Genomic DNA, 14,904 nt, shown 5'->3' with positions numbered 1-14,904 from the left:
TCCCATGATCAATTACCTCCATCTGGTCTTTCTGTTGACACATGGGGATTATGGAGATTACGGGTGGGGACACAGCCAAACTGTATCACCAACCATCTCTCTTTGAGACTACAGAATTTACCTGGCCTGAGACTTTCCAGGCTAAAATTGGAAAGTGCCACAAACCACTAAGATTTGCTCTATGTAAGTTATCAAAATCAAAATGGGGTCACTTGCATAAAAACCCTGAAAAATGGAACTAGGGAAGACCAGAAAGGGAGGGTTTACACGCACATATGCCAGATAACAGGAACTACAACAAAAGACTGCACAAACCACAACTTTGCACAAAGGCCACCACGATCTCACAAAAAATTACTTCTGCAAGGACATTTGCTCTGCAACTGCCTGTCCAACCTCAAACTGGTGCCACCCTTGTTACCAGTTCCTGTAACCAAGGATAATTGTCTCAAAGCAATTTATGTAACTCTCTTCATTTTTCCTTTAAAATTCCTTGTCTTCTTTTACCTATGTTCATCATATCCTTACTGTAATGCTCAATCCCAAATAAATACTATTGTCTTTGATAAGAGTCTGTGTGTGTGTGTGTGTGTGTGTGTGTGTGTGTGTGTAACTTAGGTTTAACCAGTCCCCTATACAATGTCTTCAAGATATTTTTAGTAAAGGTAAAATACTTGCTAATGCTTTTGTACTCAAATGTGTGTGTGTTTTTAATTGATTCATTAATTTTAAACTTTAGGTTTTAAATTGATAAGTTAAGATTAACTTCAAGTGTAGAGTTGCATTTTAGAGGTTATTGTCTGTGATCTTGGCCCAGGATGCGGTACTCTGCTGTAGCTAGAACGAATTGCCACCCAGAAATGAGTAAACCATCACTATGATTACCAAGTGGCCAGTGTTTTCATTCAGCAACAAGTGAAAAGGGGTGCAATAAGAGGCAGAGTGTTTCTTGGACTAATACTTCAAAGTTATTATAGGTACAGCCTTTGGGTAAATTCACTGTTCATACATGGCAATGTTATGTGAGTTCATCAAATTAGGAATGTCTGAATTGATCAAAGTAAGCTAGATTATATAGCAGTAATAAATTCAAAATCTTAATGGCTTATAAACCAGAAAATATTTATTTCTTGCTCAAACGACCTATCCTTAGAACCCCAACAAAAATTGCCCATTTTTCTCTCATAACTTCTTTATCATAATTCAAGTAGCACAAATAAATAATTGCTGTGCAATGATAATAGGATTGCAGATCCTAATAATTCTTTTTCACAAAATAAACATCTATGGAAAATGGGAGTTGGAATTCTTAAGGGAGAATACAAGTTGAATATTAAAAGTGATCTAGTTTTAAATGATAGGTCTAATAAAATGTAATTTATTTCATTAAAATCCCAGAGGTAGCTATTTTAATAGGTCTTGATTTAGAAGCAGAGCTCAGAACTTTGGAAAGCATTTCAAGATTATCAAAGATGTAATAATCTAAGATTAGAAACATGATAATAGCTTCATCGATTTGCAAATACTAAAATAATTCACCAACAAACGAGTGAAGTATTCTATGAAGAATTCTACTGGGCCCATGGAGCTTCTTAGCATTCTTAGGGAATATGTTTCAAATCGATGATTTCCAAATATAAGGCTATCAGTGATTTGAGATGGCACTCTAGAATCTAGTTTTTCACAATGATCCACCAACAGATTTTGATGTAATAAGTCTGTAAGATGAAGATTTTTAAAAAGATGAAAGCTCCATGGTGGCTCACACCTGTAATCCCAGCACTTTGAGAGGCCAAGGTGGGCGGATCATGAGGTCAAGAGTTCAAGACCAGCCTGGTCAACATGGTGAAATCCTGTCTCTACTAAAAATACAAAAAATACCTGGGCATGGTGGCATATGCCTGTAATTGCAGCTACTTGGGAAGTTGAGGCAGGAGAATTGCGTGAACTGGGACCCGGGAGGCAGAGGTTACAGTGAGCTAAGATCGTGCCACTGCACTCCAGCCTGGGCTACAGAAGGAGACTCTGACTCAAAACAAAACAAAAGATGAAACTTGTATTTCAACTTTGTTTATGGAAACAGAGGAGAATGCAATGTAAATGTAAACTTCTTGGGACTAGTAAACATTCAGTTCGGTATACATTGTAGATTATTTTAAAGTATAAGACTATAAAGTTATTTTATTGCTCTTGGTCTAATGTTCTAATTCCTACACTTGGTTCCAACACTAATTTTTGCTGTAATTTTAGGTAAGTCGTTCATTTTTAAACTTCAGCTTCTATAAAATGAAGTCAAGTAGATTATTAATAAAGATCCCTAGCAATTCTAAAACCCCCTATTTCCTTGAAACTTTCCGTTTCATGCAAAGGAATGTGTGCAGCATGTATAGGAGTCAAATGTTTAATGTAAACTCTTGGTGGCAATTATTATAAAGAAAAATGGATTGCATAAATGTCTAGTCTTGTTCTACTCCCTTTAGAAACTACCCACTATTTCTAGGGTGGGTCAGTAAGCTGCAGAATATATACAACACGATTTAGCAACTCAACATGTCAGGGGCTAATTACTTGTAGATATCAACCTCCTGAAGACTGAATAATCTGGACATGTTGTTACAAGTAATTTAAACAGGTAAGTTCAGCATGGACTCAATAATAAAATGGGAGATCATGCTTAAAACAAAACTAAGCATCACATCAGAGTAAGATCCTCACATGATTTTATTCCAGAAATGTAAATGTTCCCATCCTAGCCCTCATTCACCACTACCTCCTCTTATAATTAAGGAAATGGCAGAGACAGAACAGAAAGGCAGTCACTTAATTTAAGAAATGTTCTTAAGTTCAGAAAGACTGAATTAGTTTTTGACCCAGAAAAAGAGCTCAATTGAGAACTTTGTGATTTGCGACCTTAAATCCTCACTCCTTTCTTATATATTCTTGCCAAAGGCAACCTGACTGAGGTTACCTGAGAGATCATTTTTCTACAAAATATGGCCAACCACGCTCAAGACAAAATCGTAACACATAATTTATCTCCGGCATTCAAATAATTTACCTCATCTCCTGCCCCCAAACCCTAATCCCAGAATACAGGAATTTTATGATGTCTATACAGCCTATAAAAGTCTACAAATTTAAGTGCCTGTGTGAGAGCCATCTGGGGGACTACAAACAAAAAGGATGTAGAGTGCCACCCATTAAGATGTTCGCGCTTATGATTTAGTAGGAAAAATAGAACGCTGCCATACAGATATTAACAACCAAATTTACAGGCACAGAGAATTCTTCCTTACCTAAAACATCCCAAAATTCTAAAGTTTTTTTTTTTTTTCCAAATCCTACAGGGTACTGAGATATTGGCTACCAGAGTGCACTAGGAATGAAGAGTTCTCTTTTTACCTCAAAACAAAAACCTCCTCTCACCTCTCACTGAAGTTCATTGGGTACTGAAGGGTCTCTGTCTGGTTCTTCAAGTTTTCATCTGAAAGTCTCAATCTTTGCTATCACAACCAACGCCCCTTTTCCACCCTCCAAAGTTGAGGGAACAAAATGTCTTGAAATTGAGGTTTTAATTCGGATTACTGGAGAAAAATAACAGATATAACTGGGGGTAAAGGTGTAAACTTTAGGGCTTGGAAGTGGAAACGTGGGGATACCTCGCCATCTTCTGGTAAAAATTGGATATGAACAGGAAAAAAACAGATCCAACCTAAGAAGCCGCTTTTTTTTTAAAGCAGCAAGCCGCGTACTTCCCACGCGGCGAATTCCGAGACCCGCCCTTTCCGGAAGTTCTGACCCTCAGTGCGCCCCGGGCAATATGATTGACAGGGTAATCATCCGGTCCGTTATCAAACCCGTCACCCAGGAAACAGAGACCCGATCTTTCCGGATCCGCGCTCTCCCAGCATCCTCTGCCTTCCGGTATGTGGCCCCGTCCGGTTAGTCCCGCCTAGCGCGCCCATTTCGAGCCCAAGTTTCCAGCTCGGATTTCCTCGCTCAGAATTTTCCAGGAGTGGATCTTTGGCCAGTGGCTTTGGGAGCAGTAATGGCGCAGCTAGAGGGTTACTATTTCTCGGCTGCGTTGAGCTGTACCTTTTTAGTGTCTTGCCTCCTTTTCTCCGCCTTCAGCCGGGCGCTGCGAGAGCCCTACATGGACGAAATCTTCCACCTGCCTCAGGCGCAGCGCTACTGTGAGGGCCATTTCTCCCTTTCCCAGGTGGGGTTCCTAACCTGTCCCCACCCTAGGACCGGCCTGAGAGGGCTCAGCGTCCCCAGGTTCTTCTCCTATTCTTAGACTTAACTCGCCCCGTTCCACCCTTCCAGCCTCAAAACATGAAAGAAATTGTCTTTTGTTCCTGTCTCTAAGATTTGTGAAATATTTGTTAAATTAATGAATAAACAGCATATCTGTCTCCCAAGAAGGAATGATCTGGTAGAATACTTAATGGGGAACTGAGCGCCCCTGTTGGCTGCTGACGATATCTATTCCACTTTGTCTTTCCTTGTCTCAGGATTAAAGGCATTAGGGTGCTCCTTAGAAATATCAGAAAACTTCCCTTTAACTCACCTGTCAAGCATCTAACTATGCATTTTAGGGATGGGATAGGGTGGACTGGAGGGGTCTTCAGCTACCAAAAAGTAACAATTTACAATCACAAAATTCCTTCCCTGGGTATATTTAGTGAACTATCTGTTAACTGAATAAACTGGCAACCAGTCAAGTCATATCATTTTTTAATATATATTTGACTATGCAAGTATATACATAATAAACATCAAAATAAACATCCCCTCCTTTTCTAGTGACACAATATATTTGGGTACTGGTTGGAAATATGAAGTCTGTTTTAGAGAAAGACCTGATCATAAATCATAGTGCTGTGATTTACTAGTTTTGTGATCTTGGAAGTGTTCTGAGTTTCAGAAATTCGGGTTACTCATCTGCAAAATGACAGTAATACTCTCTACTACAGAGCATGTCGTAAGGTTAATACAGAGGGTTTGGCACAATTTCTGGCTCAGTTCCTATTAGCTGTCATTATGAAGCCTGTAGCCCAAATGTTTTCCTAAACTTAGAGTTCCAACCAATGGTTCCATGCTTTTTAAAACTGGAGCATTTGCAGTTTAGTTACCAAAATAAAGGCTTTCTAAAGAAAATTTCTTGGAAAATAGAAATCGATTTTAAGTTGTTATTTATTGGTTGTTGCCACCTGAACAATCACTAAGCAGGTCCAGGGGTAAAAAATAGGAAAAACTAGTCCTGTGCTGCTAAGGACTGACTTAAGCTTGTCATAGAATAACTTCTCAAAATTTCTGATTGTGGCTGGAGATGAGACTTGGGCTCGACATGTTTGTGTCTGCCTTGTTCGTATTACCTCTTGCTTTGACTTTATTTTCTTTCATTTTAAAGTGGGATCCCATGATTACTACATTACCTGGCTTATACCTGGTGTCAGTTGGAGTGGTCAAACCTGCCAGTTGGATCTTTGGATGGTCCGAACATGTTGTCTGCTCCATTGGTATGCTCAGATTTGTTAATCTTCTCTTCAGTGTTGGCAACTTCTATTTACTATATTTGCTTTTCCGCAAGGTACAACCCAGAAACCAGGTATGTTTCAAAATACTTAATTACAAGTTTATGCATAGTCAGGTCCACAATTACAATGAATTTGTTTTAGGAGATTTGGTGTAACACTTTGTATTTTCGTATATTTTGTAAAGGTAAATTTAAATCTCCATCTCCATTTAAATTTATATTTAAATACTTGAATAACTTATTTGTAAAATCTAAAGTAAATATTTGTTAAGTGAATCAAGCTAGTTCAATAAATACCTGCTGAGTTTATTACATGTGCTAGGCACTGGGGCTACAGAGATAAATGAGACAATTTTTTTCTTGTAAAACTTAGGGAAAACAGACTTACCTGAGGGATTTTGATGTGATAACAGTGCAGGCCCTGGAGGTAGATTGCCTCGGTTAGAATTCTCTCCCTGCCACTTACAGTTTTGTTACCTTGGGCAGGTTACCCCTTAGTGGTTCCATGTCTTCATGTATTAAATAAGAATAATAATAGAATTTGCCATATAGAACAGAGGAATAAAGAAGCTTAATAAATGCAAGATGCTTAGAAGAGTGCTGGATGTATAGTAAGGACTCAGTAAATATTAAGTCTAATAATTATTTTTAATCTTAAGAGATGATTTCAGCAGTATCAATTATGATAGAGTGATAGATATAAGATGCTATGAGGATACAGAGAAGGAGCAGGGAAACACTTACTGCTTTTCTTGGGCAGAGGGGAGTAGGTGACATTGTAAGTCTTCACAGAGAAGTTGGTACCAGAGTGGAGTCTTGAACAGATAGGGCTGTAGGGTGGGGAATTATTCTTGGTGAGACAAACAGCACATGCAAAGGAAGAAAGGCATTGGACAACAAAGTGCAGGGAATTGGTCTTTGGAATTGCAAGATTAGAAATTAGAGGGATGTAAGGCTAGAGGAGTAGGTCATGAATGCTCTTGTATGTCACAGAGAGGACTTTGAACTTCAGCATGTAATGGAGAGAACCTCCATAGTCCCCACAGAACTTAGTCAGTGTCTTGCACTCAATAACTTCTTAACTAATCATTGCCTGATTCAAACTGTGTTAAGCCATGGAAGCTTTGGTATACATATGGTCTCCAAACTGATAGGTTTAAATAAAAAGTACCAGGAAGTGTTCTTACAAATGTATGTTGTGTTTTTGTAAAGCCAGAGATAAGATTAATATTGATTAATTTTATTTAAATGAGGTTCAAGTAGTTTTTAAATAAGTCTTTTCATTAGATAAGCAGAAATAGCATTTTTTAAATCATGAAAATAATTTTATCTGTGTTTTTTCTTCCTCCAAGGCTGCCTCAAGTATCCAGAGAGTCTTGTCAACATTAACGCTAGCAGTGTTTCCAACACTTTATTTTTTTAACTTCCTTTATTATACAGAAGTGGGATCTATGTTTTTCACTCTTTTTGCGTATTTGATGTGTCTTTATGGGAATCATAAAACTTCAGCCTTGCTTGGATTTTGTGGCTTCATGTTTCGGCAAACAAATATCATCTGGGCTGTCTTCTGTGCAGGAAATGTCATTGCACAAAAGTTAACTGAGGCTTGGAAAACTGAGCTACAAAAGAAAGAAAACAGACTTCCACCTATTAAAGGACCATTTGCAGAATTCCGAAAAATTCTTCAGTTTCTTTTGGCTTATTCTATGTCCTTCAAAAATTTGAATATGCTTTTCCGTCTGACTTGGCCATACATCCTTCTGGGATTTCTGTTTTGTGCTTTTGTAGTACTTAATGGTGGAATTGTTATTGGCGATCGGAGTAGTCATGAAGCCTGTCTTCATTTTCCTCAACTATTCTACTTTTTTTCATTTACTCTCTTTTTTTCCTTTCCTCATCTCCTGTCTCTTAGCAAAATTAAGACTTTTCTTTCCTTAGTTTGGAAACGTAGAATTCTGTTTTTTGTGGTTACCTTAGTCTCTGTGCTTTTAGTTTGGAAATTCACTTATGCTCATAAATACTTGCTAGCAGACAATAGACATTATACATTCTATGTGTGGAAACGAGTTTTTCAAAGATATGAAATTGTGAAATATTTGTTAGTTCCAGCCTATATATTTGCTGGTTGGAGTATAGCTGACTCATTGAAATCAAAGTCAATTTTTTGGAATTTAATGTTTTTCATATGTTTGTTCATTGTGATAGTTCCTCAGAAACTGCTGGAATTTCGCTACTTTGTTTTACCTTATGTCATTTATAGGCTTAATGTACCTCTACCTCCCATATCCAGACTCGTTTGTGAACTGACTTGCTATGCAATTGTTAATTTCATAACTTTTTACATCTTTCTGAACAAGACTTTTCAGTGGCCAAATAGTCAGGACATTCAAAGGTTTATGTGGTAATATCAGTGATATTTTGAACTGTAAAAGTGGACTTAATAATTAGACCATTTCTGCAATGAACAACTGAATAGATAGAAATTATAAACTTTCTTTCTGGTACAACGGTGATTACATTAGATGTTTTTATATGTTTTAAACATATATAAGAAATTAAGTGGCAGAGCACTGAGAGAGCTTAAGACCTGCTTGAAAAGCCTGAATAATGGGGAAATGAAATTGTTTTCAGTTATCTCATATCTCTCTAATAATGTTGGCCCCTCAAAAAGCTTGGGAATGTTTTGTATGTACAAGTTTATTAAAACTGGGTATGCTTCATATTACTGGAACTAACTTATTCTCTCCAGAGAGAAATATTAGGTCGGTGCAAAAATAATTGTGTTTTTTGCCATTGAAAGTAATGGCAAAACCACAATTACTTTTGCACCAACCTAATAACAAAGTATTAGCAGATATTTAACAAATTTTCAGGTGATTATCTTGATTGAAAAGTTGCTTAACATTTCAGTAAATATAATTTGAAATCTAAGTCAAAATAGACATGCATAGATAGTAAATAATAGAAACTCATCAAATTGTTGTTTATTGTTTAAAATCTAGAAATGATGAAGCTCTTTCACTAATTTCTACTATGAAATGTATGATGGCCAAAGACAAATGGTGTTGATAATATGTTTAAAAGGGGTATTTTCTTTCTGAAAGACATATTGTATTAGCTTCCCATGACTCCCATAACAAATGATCACAAACTTGGTTGCTTACAACAATTTTCCTCGCAGTCTAGAGGCCAGAAGTCAAATCAAAGTGTAAGCAGCATTGGTTTCTTCTGGAGGCTCTAAGGAATAATCCATTTCACATCTCTCTCTTAATATCTTATGGCTGTCTGCAGTTCTTGGAGTTAATTGGCTTGTGGACAAATCTTGTCCAAGGATTACAGACTGCAGTCTTCACTCCAATCTCTGCCTCTGTGTTCACATGGCCGTTCTCTCTGTGTTTTCTTTATTACTTTCTAAAGGCTGTCTTTGAATTGATGGCCCACCTTGATCTAGGATGATTGTGTGGAGATCCTTAATTATGTGTATAAAGACCCATGTTCCAAGTAACTTTGTATTCACAGGTTCTGAGTAGACATGTCTTTTCATGGGATACTTTCAAAAGACTTTTTAGGAAAATCCTCATATGATTGTTAGGAGACTATCTTTTTACATTTTTAAATTATATAATAACAAATTATAGTTGTATATACTTATGAGGTACAAGGTGGTGTTACAATTTCTGAATATAATGTGGGATGGTTAAATAAAGCTAATTAACCTATCACCTAAAATATTTGATATATTTTGTGATGAAAACATTTGAAATTTACTCTCAACAGTGTTGAAATTTACAGTGCTTAATTATTAGCTATATTCACCATGTTGTATAATAGTTCTAAAAAAAAAATCAAACATATTTCTTCTATCTAATTGAGGCTTTGTATCTTTTGATTATCATCTCCCCATTCCTACTTTTCTGGCCTCTAGTAACCATCATTCCTCTCTATACTTCTATGAGTTTAATTGCTTTAGATTACACAAATAAGTGAGATCACGTGGTTGCCTTTTTTGTGCTTGGCTTATTTCACTTACCATAATGTCCTCCAGGTTCATCCATATTGTTGCAAATTACACAATTTCTAGCTTTGTAAAGCTGAATAGTATTTATTATGTATATGTATGTATACATATCATATTTTCTTTATCCATTCATCCAATGATGGACACTTACACTGACTGAATAACTTGGTTATTGTGAATTGTCTGCAATGAACATGGAGTGCAGACTTCTCTTTGACATACGGATTTCAAATATTCTGGATAAATGCCCAGAAGTGGGACTGTTGGATCAGGAGATAATATCTTAGCTGATATCTTTTAAATAACTCTTGGTATCTTTACTGAGAGGTTAAAAAATAAATGACTTTTGAGATAATATAAAGCTAAAGGTGTCTCGTGTTTGATTCCAGTATCAAAAAAAAAAGTAGTTAGAATTGAAAGAAAGTTGAGAATTCATTTGGTCTGACCTTTGTAGATGAGGGAACAACTGCTAGGATAGGATTATTTTGTGTTACTTTTTGAATTTTGTGTTTATTATTTTGGTGTATTTCTGTGAAATTCTAAACATATTATCTTTAGACAGCATTAGTAAGATTCAGGTATGCTGTGTATTTTGTTGCACTTATGTTTTCTGTTAGTGGCTAGTCAGAAATCTTTTGAACTGCATCTGACTATGTATTTAAATGTTTGGAAATACAATATCTCTCAGTTTAAATATAGCATCTCATTTTGGCAAGATAAATTATTTTAACTGACCTTTTCTTTGTATTCTTAGAGTTACTTCTGAAATGTGCATAGCCAGTCATAAAATACCTTAGTGTAAATAGCCTAATGTAATTTATTTCTAATAAATAAATAGCTTAATGAAATGTATTTCTAGTTTGAACTTAATTGCCAATTGGCTTGATAGTATTTTCCTTAGAATTGTTGGGAGAGAGGAGAGGAGAAGGGATCTACAGTTTTTATTTGTACCACCTAAATAGTGGGCTGTTACTTTGGACTCACTTTTAAATAAAATATTTATTCATATGAAGAAATAAATTTTATGTTTATTAGGTTAGCAATAATATATGATCTTTGAAGTAATTGGAATTTCATTAAGTGGATCAAGTAAGAATTGTGATATAAGCATGAAAAAATTTTTAATGGAAATTTTAGTATGACTTAGGAACCATGGGCTTGTAGAAAAAACATTTAACATGGGGGTTAAGATTTTCATACTTGGTGTGGCTCTAGGATCAATAAGGCAAATGGTTTAGTCTTTAGTCCTTATTTCAAATGAGAATAGTATTTGTCCTAACTCTAGTCAGTATCTGGTTGTTATGTGTATAACCTTATTTTAAAAATGATTCATCCCTGCCATATATTCACAATATTTATATGTCATATGATAAATATTGAGTAAATATGCACTGAATTAAGTTTTCATATAGAGCGAAGTGAATAGAAAAAATATCCTATATAACCATAGCTAATTTTAGAAAGTAAATCATGTTTCATAGTCAGAGTCATCCTAAACATTTTTCTGTGTAATTTTCTGATCCAGTGTTAAAAATTTTTTTTTGCTTTAGTGCAGGCTTGTTCAACCCACAGCTTTGAATGGACCCCAACACAAATTTGTAAACTTTCTATAATGACTTTTGTTTGTGATTTTTGTTTGTTTTTTTGCTCATCAGTTGTCGTTAGTGTTAGAGTATTTTTTTTTAATTAAATAACATGAAAAATACAGCATATCAAGAAAGAGATTGTGGAAAAGAAGAAAAAACTGTATTTTAGCATTGCTAGGCCTTTCCTCTGCTTTTGAAACAGGAGTTCCATGTTTTAGTTTAGTACTGTTTTCTGCAGATCAGATGGCCAGTTCCATTTACTTTTTTTTTTTTTTTTTTTTTTTTTTTTTTTTTTTTAGTAAGAGGAGTGAAGGAGAGGAAGAAAAAGAGGAAGAGGGAACGGGAATGTAGCTTTATTCTAAAAATGGGTATTAATAATGGCCAATCAAAGTTTTGTGTATTTAAGGTGGATAATGTATATTTTGTGTATTTAACGTGGAGAGCTCTATAAATATTTATTGAGTTTGCTTGTTCCAGATCTGAGTTCAAGTCCTGGATATCCTTATTAATTTTCTGTCTCGTTGAGTCTAAATCTCTTTGAGTCTTATGCATCTGGGGATTAGGATCATTAGCTCTTATTGTTGCATTGATCCTTTTACCATTATATCTTTGTTGCTTTGAAATCTATTTTATCAGATGTGAGAATTGCAACTCCTGCTTTTTATTTATTTATTTATTTTTGCTCTTCATTTGGTTGGTAAATCTTTCTCCATCCCTTTGTTTTAAGTCTTTTTGTATCTTTGGATGTGAAATGGGTCTGGATGTAACATACCATTAGGTTTTGGCTGTATCTTTTGATTGGGGGATTTAGTCAAATTTAGGGTTACTGCCATTTGATGTTAACTGGCTATTTTATCCATTCATTGATGTAAATTCTTCTTTATGTTGATGCTCTTTACTTTTTGGTATATTTTTAGAAAGGCTAATACTGGTTGTTCCTTTCTATGTATAACGCTTCTTTTAGAAGCTCTTGTAAAGCCGGCCTGGTGGTAATAAAATCTCTGAGTACTTGCTTGTTCATAAAAGATTTTATTTTTCCTTCAGTTGTGAAGCTTAGTTTGGCAGGATATGAAATTCTGGGCTGAAAGTTCTGTTCTTTAAGGATGTTGAATATCAGCCCCCACCCTCTTCTGGCTTGTAGGGTTTCTGTTGAGAGATCTGCTGTAAGTCTAATAGGCTTCCCTTTGTGGGTAACCTGACCTTTCTCTCTGGCTGCCCTTAGTATTTTCTCCTTCATTTCAACCCTGGTGAATCTAATGATTATGTGCCTTGGGGTTGCTCTTCTTGAGGAATATCTTTGTGTTGTTCTCTGTATTACCTGGGGTTGAATATTATCCTGCTTTGCTAGATTTGGAAAGTTTTCCTGAATAATATCCTGAAGAATATTTTCCAGCTTGGATTTATTCTCTCCGTCGCATTCAGGTACACCTATCAAATGTAAATTAGGTCTTTTCACATAGTCTTATATTTCTTGGAGACTTTGCTGATTCCTTTTTATCCTTTTTTCTCTATTCTTGTCTTCTCATTTTATTTCATTAAGTAGGTCTTTGACCTCTGATATCCTTTCTTCTGCTTGATCAATTTGGGTATTCAAACTTGTGCATATTTCGCTAAGTTTTTTTTTGTTTTTCAACTCCATTAGTTCATTTATATTCCTCTCTATATTGTCTATTCTTGTTAGCATTTCATCAAACCTTTTTTCAAAGTTCTTAGTTTCTTTACATTGGGTTAGAACAAGTTCTTTTAACTCCCAGAAGTTTCTTATCATCCACCTTCTAAAGCCTACTTCTCTTAATGGCACACAGTCCTTTTCCATCAGGGCTTGTTCCGTTGCTGATGAGGAACTGTAATCCCCTGTAGAGGGAGAGGGGTTCTGATTTTGGGTATTCTCAGCCTTTTTAGGCTGGTTTCTTCCCTTTGTTATAAATTTATCCATCTGTCGTCTTTATGATTACTGCCTTTCTAGTTGGGTTTCTGAGTGGATGCCCAGTTTCTTGATTCCCAGCGCTGGAATCCGGGCAACCCACTGCGCCGGCCAAAACAGCAGTGATAAGACTGATGGTGCTCTTCTGCCCGGGAATCTCCTCCCGTTTACTCTGCATGAAGAGCTACCGTGCCAAGGCTCCAGCAGAACTGCTGCACCGGCCACAGAGTCGCACTGGCGACCCCTGGGGCCCCTCCACTGGGAATCTTCTGGTCCGTGAGCGATGAAAATTCGTCTGAAAGTGTGGCGTCCTCTCGTTCTCTGTGCTTTCACTGGGAGCTACAATCCCAAGCTGTTAGTGATCAGCCCCATCTTGGATCTCAATTCCTAGTGTTAGTGTATTTTATGTATGGCCCAAGACAATTCTTTTTTTTTTTTTTTTTTGAGACAGAGTTTCACTCCTATTACCCAGGCTGGAGTGCAATGGTGTGATCTCGGCTCACTGCAACCTCCGCCTCCCAGTTTCAGGCAATTCTCCTGCCTCAGCCTCCTGAGTAGCTGGGATTACAGGCATGCACCACCATGCCCAGCTAATTTTTTGTATTTTTAGTAGAGACGGGGTTTCACCATGTTGACCAGGATGGTCTCGATCTCTTGACCTCGTGATCCACCCGCCTCAGCCTCCCAAAGTGCTCACATTACAGGCTTGAGCCACCGCGCCCAGCCCTGACAATTCTTCTTTTAATGTGGCTCAGGGAAGCCAAAAGATTAGGCATCCCTGCTAGCATTTAGTGCTTATACATTTATTTACTTCTAAATATGTTGATAGGGTATGATTTCAACATAATTAATGTTTACTTAAAATAAGAAAAATAATCTTCAACCAGTAACAGATTATAAGACTTTGAAGGATAAGTTTCTTTAATATGGTTTAATTTCAAAATAATTGCTTTTTATTTAAAATAAGAAAAGTCAGTAACCTTCAACCAATAATAGGTTAAAGACTTTAAAGCAAAAAGAAATTTCAACTAATTACAAATAGTTGGTTTTATTTATTTGGGTTACGTTTTACTACTCTAGGAATAGCTGTTAGTTATCCTTTATATAGGATATTTTTATGTGTTTAATGTTAACAACAAACATTTCCAATACACGAAAACTTGCATAACTGAGAAAATTATAATAAAAATAGATAGATGAGGATATATTTTTGACATATATCCATGAGCCAACACTAAATCATTTGAGATTTGAAAGTTATTTATAGGGTAAGACATTTTGTCACAATATAATATCGGTATATTGTTTTTTTTAAGAGAGAAATTTTTGATGAATTTAATGTTAATTAAATTTTAGCTCAGCCTATCACTATCAAACCAAAAGAATAGTATTTTTCCAACAAGTAAAATACTTGTATATGTATTCATATATAAAAATGTGTATATATGTAATATATGTACAAAAAAAAATATATATATATATATATAATTTCTTCTTTTTTTTTTTTGTAAGAATAGAGACAGGGTCTCACTATGTTGTATGGGCTGGTCTCAAACTCCTGGCCTCAAGTGATCCTCCAACCTTGGCCTCCCAGAGTGCTGAGATTTACAGGCATGAGCCACTGTGCCCAGCTTCCAGCAAGAAAAATATTAAATGTATTTTTTTTTCACAGTGAAACTTGATTCGTTCACTTTTGTTGAACCATATATGTGTGTATATGGCACATATAAGATGAAAAAGAAAAGGAGAAAAGGTAATAATGATAGGCTGCTATCATCATTGAACACTTATAATGCTTTAGGCATTATACTGGCTCATTTGCAAATATTGTGTCATT

The 14,904-nt window shown here is 35.9% G+C and overlaps 1 protein-coding gene across 3 annotated transcripts; it reads left to right on the top strand.

The window, feature by feature from the left end:
* Positions 1–3,881: 3,881 nt before the first annotated feature.
* Positions 3,882–10,407, top strand: ALG10 (ALG10 alpha-1,2-glucosyltransferase). Of its 3 annotated transcripts, none has more exons than XM_035255837.3 (3): positions 3,882–3,924; positions 5,414–5,611; positions 6,892–10,407. In XM_035255837.3, exons 2-3 carry the CDS (start codon positions 5,423–5,425, stop codon positions 7,942–7,944), a joined length of 1,242 nt encoding a protein of 413 aa, XP_035111728.1. In that variant the 5' UTR covers positions 3,882–3,924; positions 5,414–5,422; the 3' UTR covers positions 7,945–10,407. The 3 variants fall into 3 exon arrangements, with proteins under 3 accessions (XP_035111728.1, XP_078194152.1, XP_002752417.1); XM_078338026.1 differs by having other exon boundaries at positions 3,913–4,219; positions 5,414–5,522; XM_002752371.7 differs by having other exon boundaries at positions 3,913–4,219.
* Positions 10,408–14,904: the final 4,497 nt, after the last annotated feature.

This window comes from Callithrix jacchus, chromosome 9 (genome assembly GCF_049354715.1).
Source record: "Callithrix jacchus isolate 240 chromosome 9, calJac240_pri, whole genome shotgun sequence".
In the NCBI taxonomy this organism is placed as follows: domain Eukaryota; kingdom Metazoa; phylum Chordata; class Mammalia; order Primates; family Cebidae; genus Callithrix; species Callithrix jacchus.
This window is presented reverse-complemented; position numbering and strand designations above follow the sequence as displayed.

Excerpts from the sequence above, each read along its gene's own strand:
- ALG10 (XM_002752371.7), top strand. The coding sequence starts at position 4,049 with ATGGCGCAGCTAGAGGGTTACTATTTCTCGGCTGCGTTGAGCTGTACC. Across the intron at positions 4,220-5,413 it reads GCCATTTCTCCCTTTCCCAG|TGGGATCCCATGATTACTAC; the intron begins GTGGGGTTCCTA and ends TTCATTTTAAAG. Across the intron at positions 5,612-6,891 it reads AGGTACAACCCAGAAACCAG|GCTGCCTCAAGTATCCAGAG; the intron begins GTATGTTTCAAA and ends TCTTCCTCCAAG.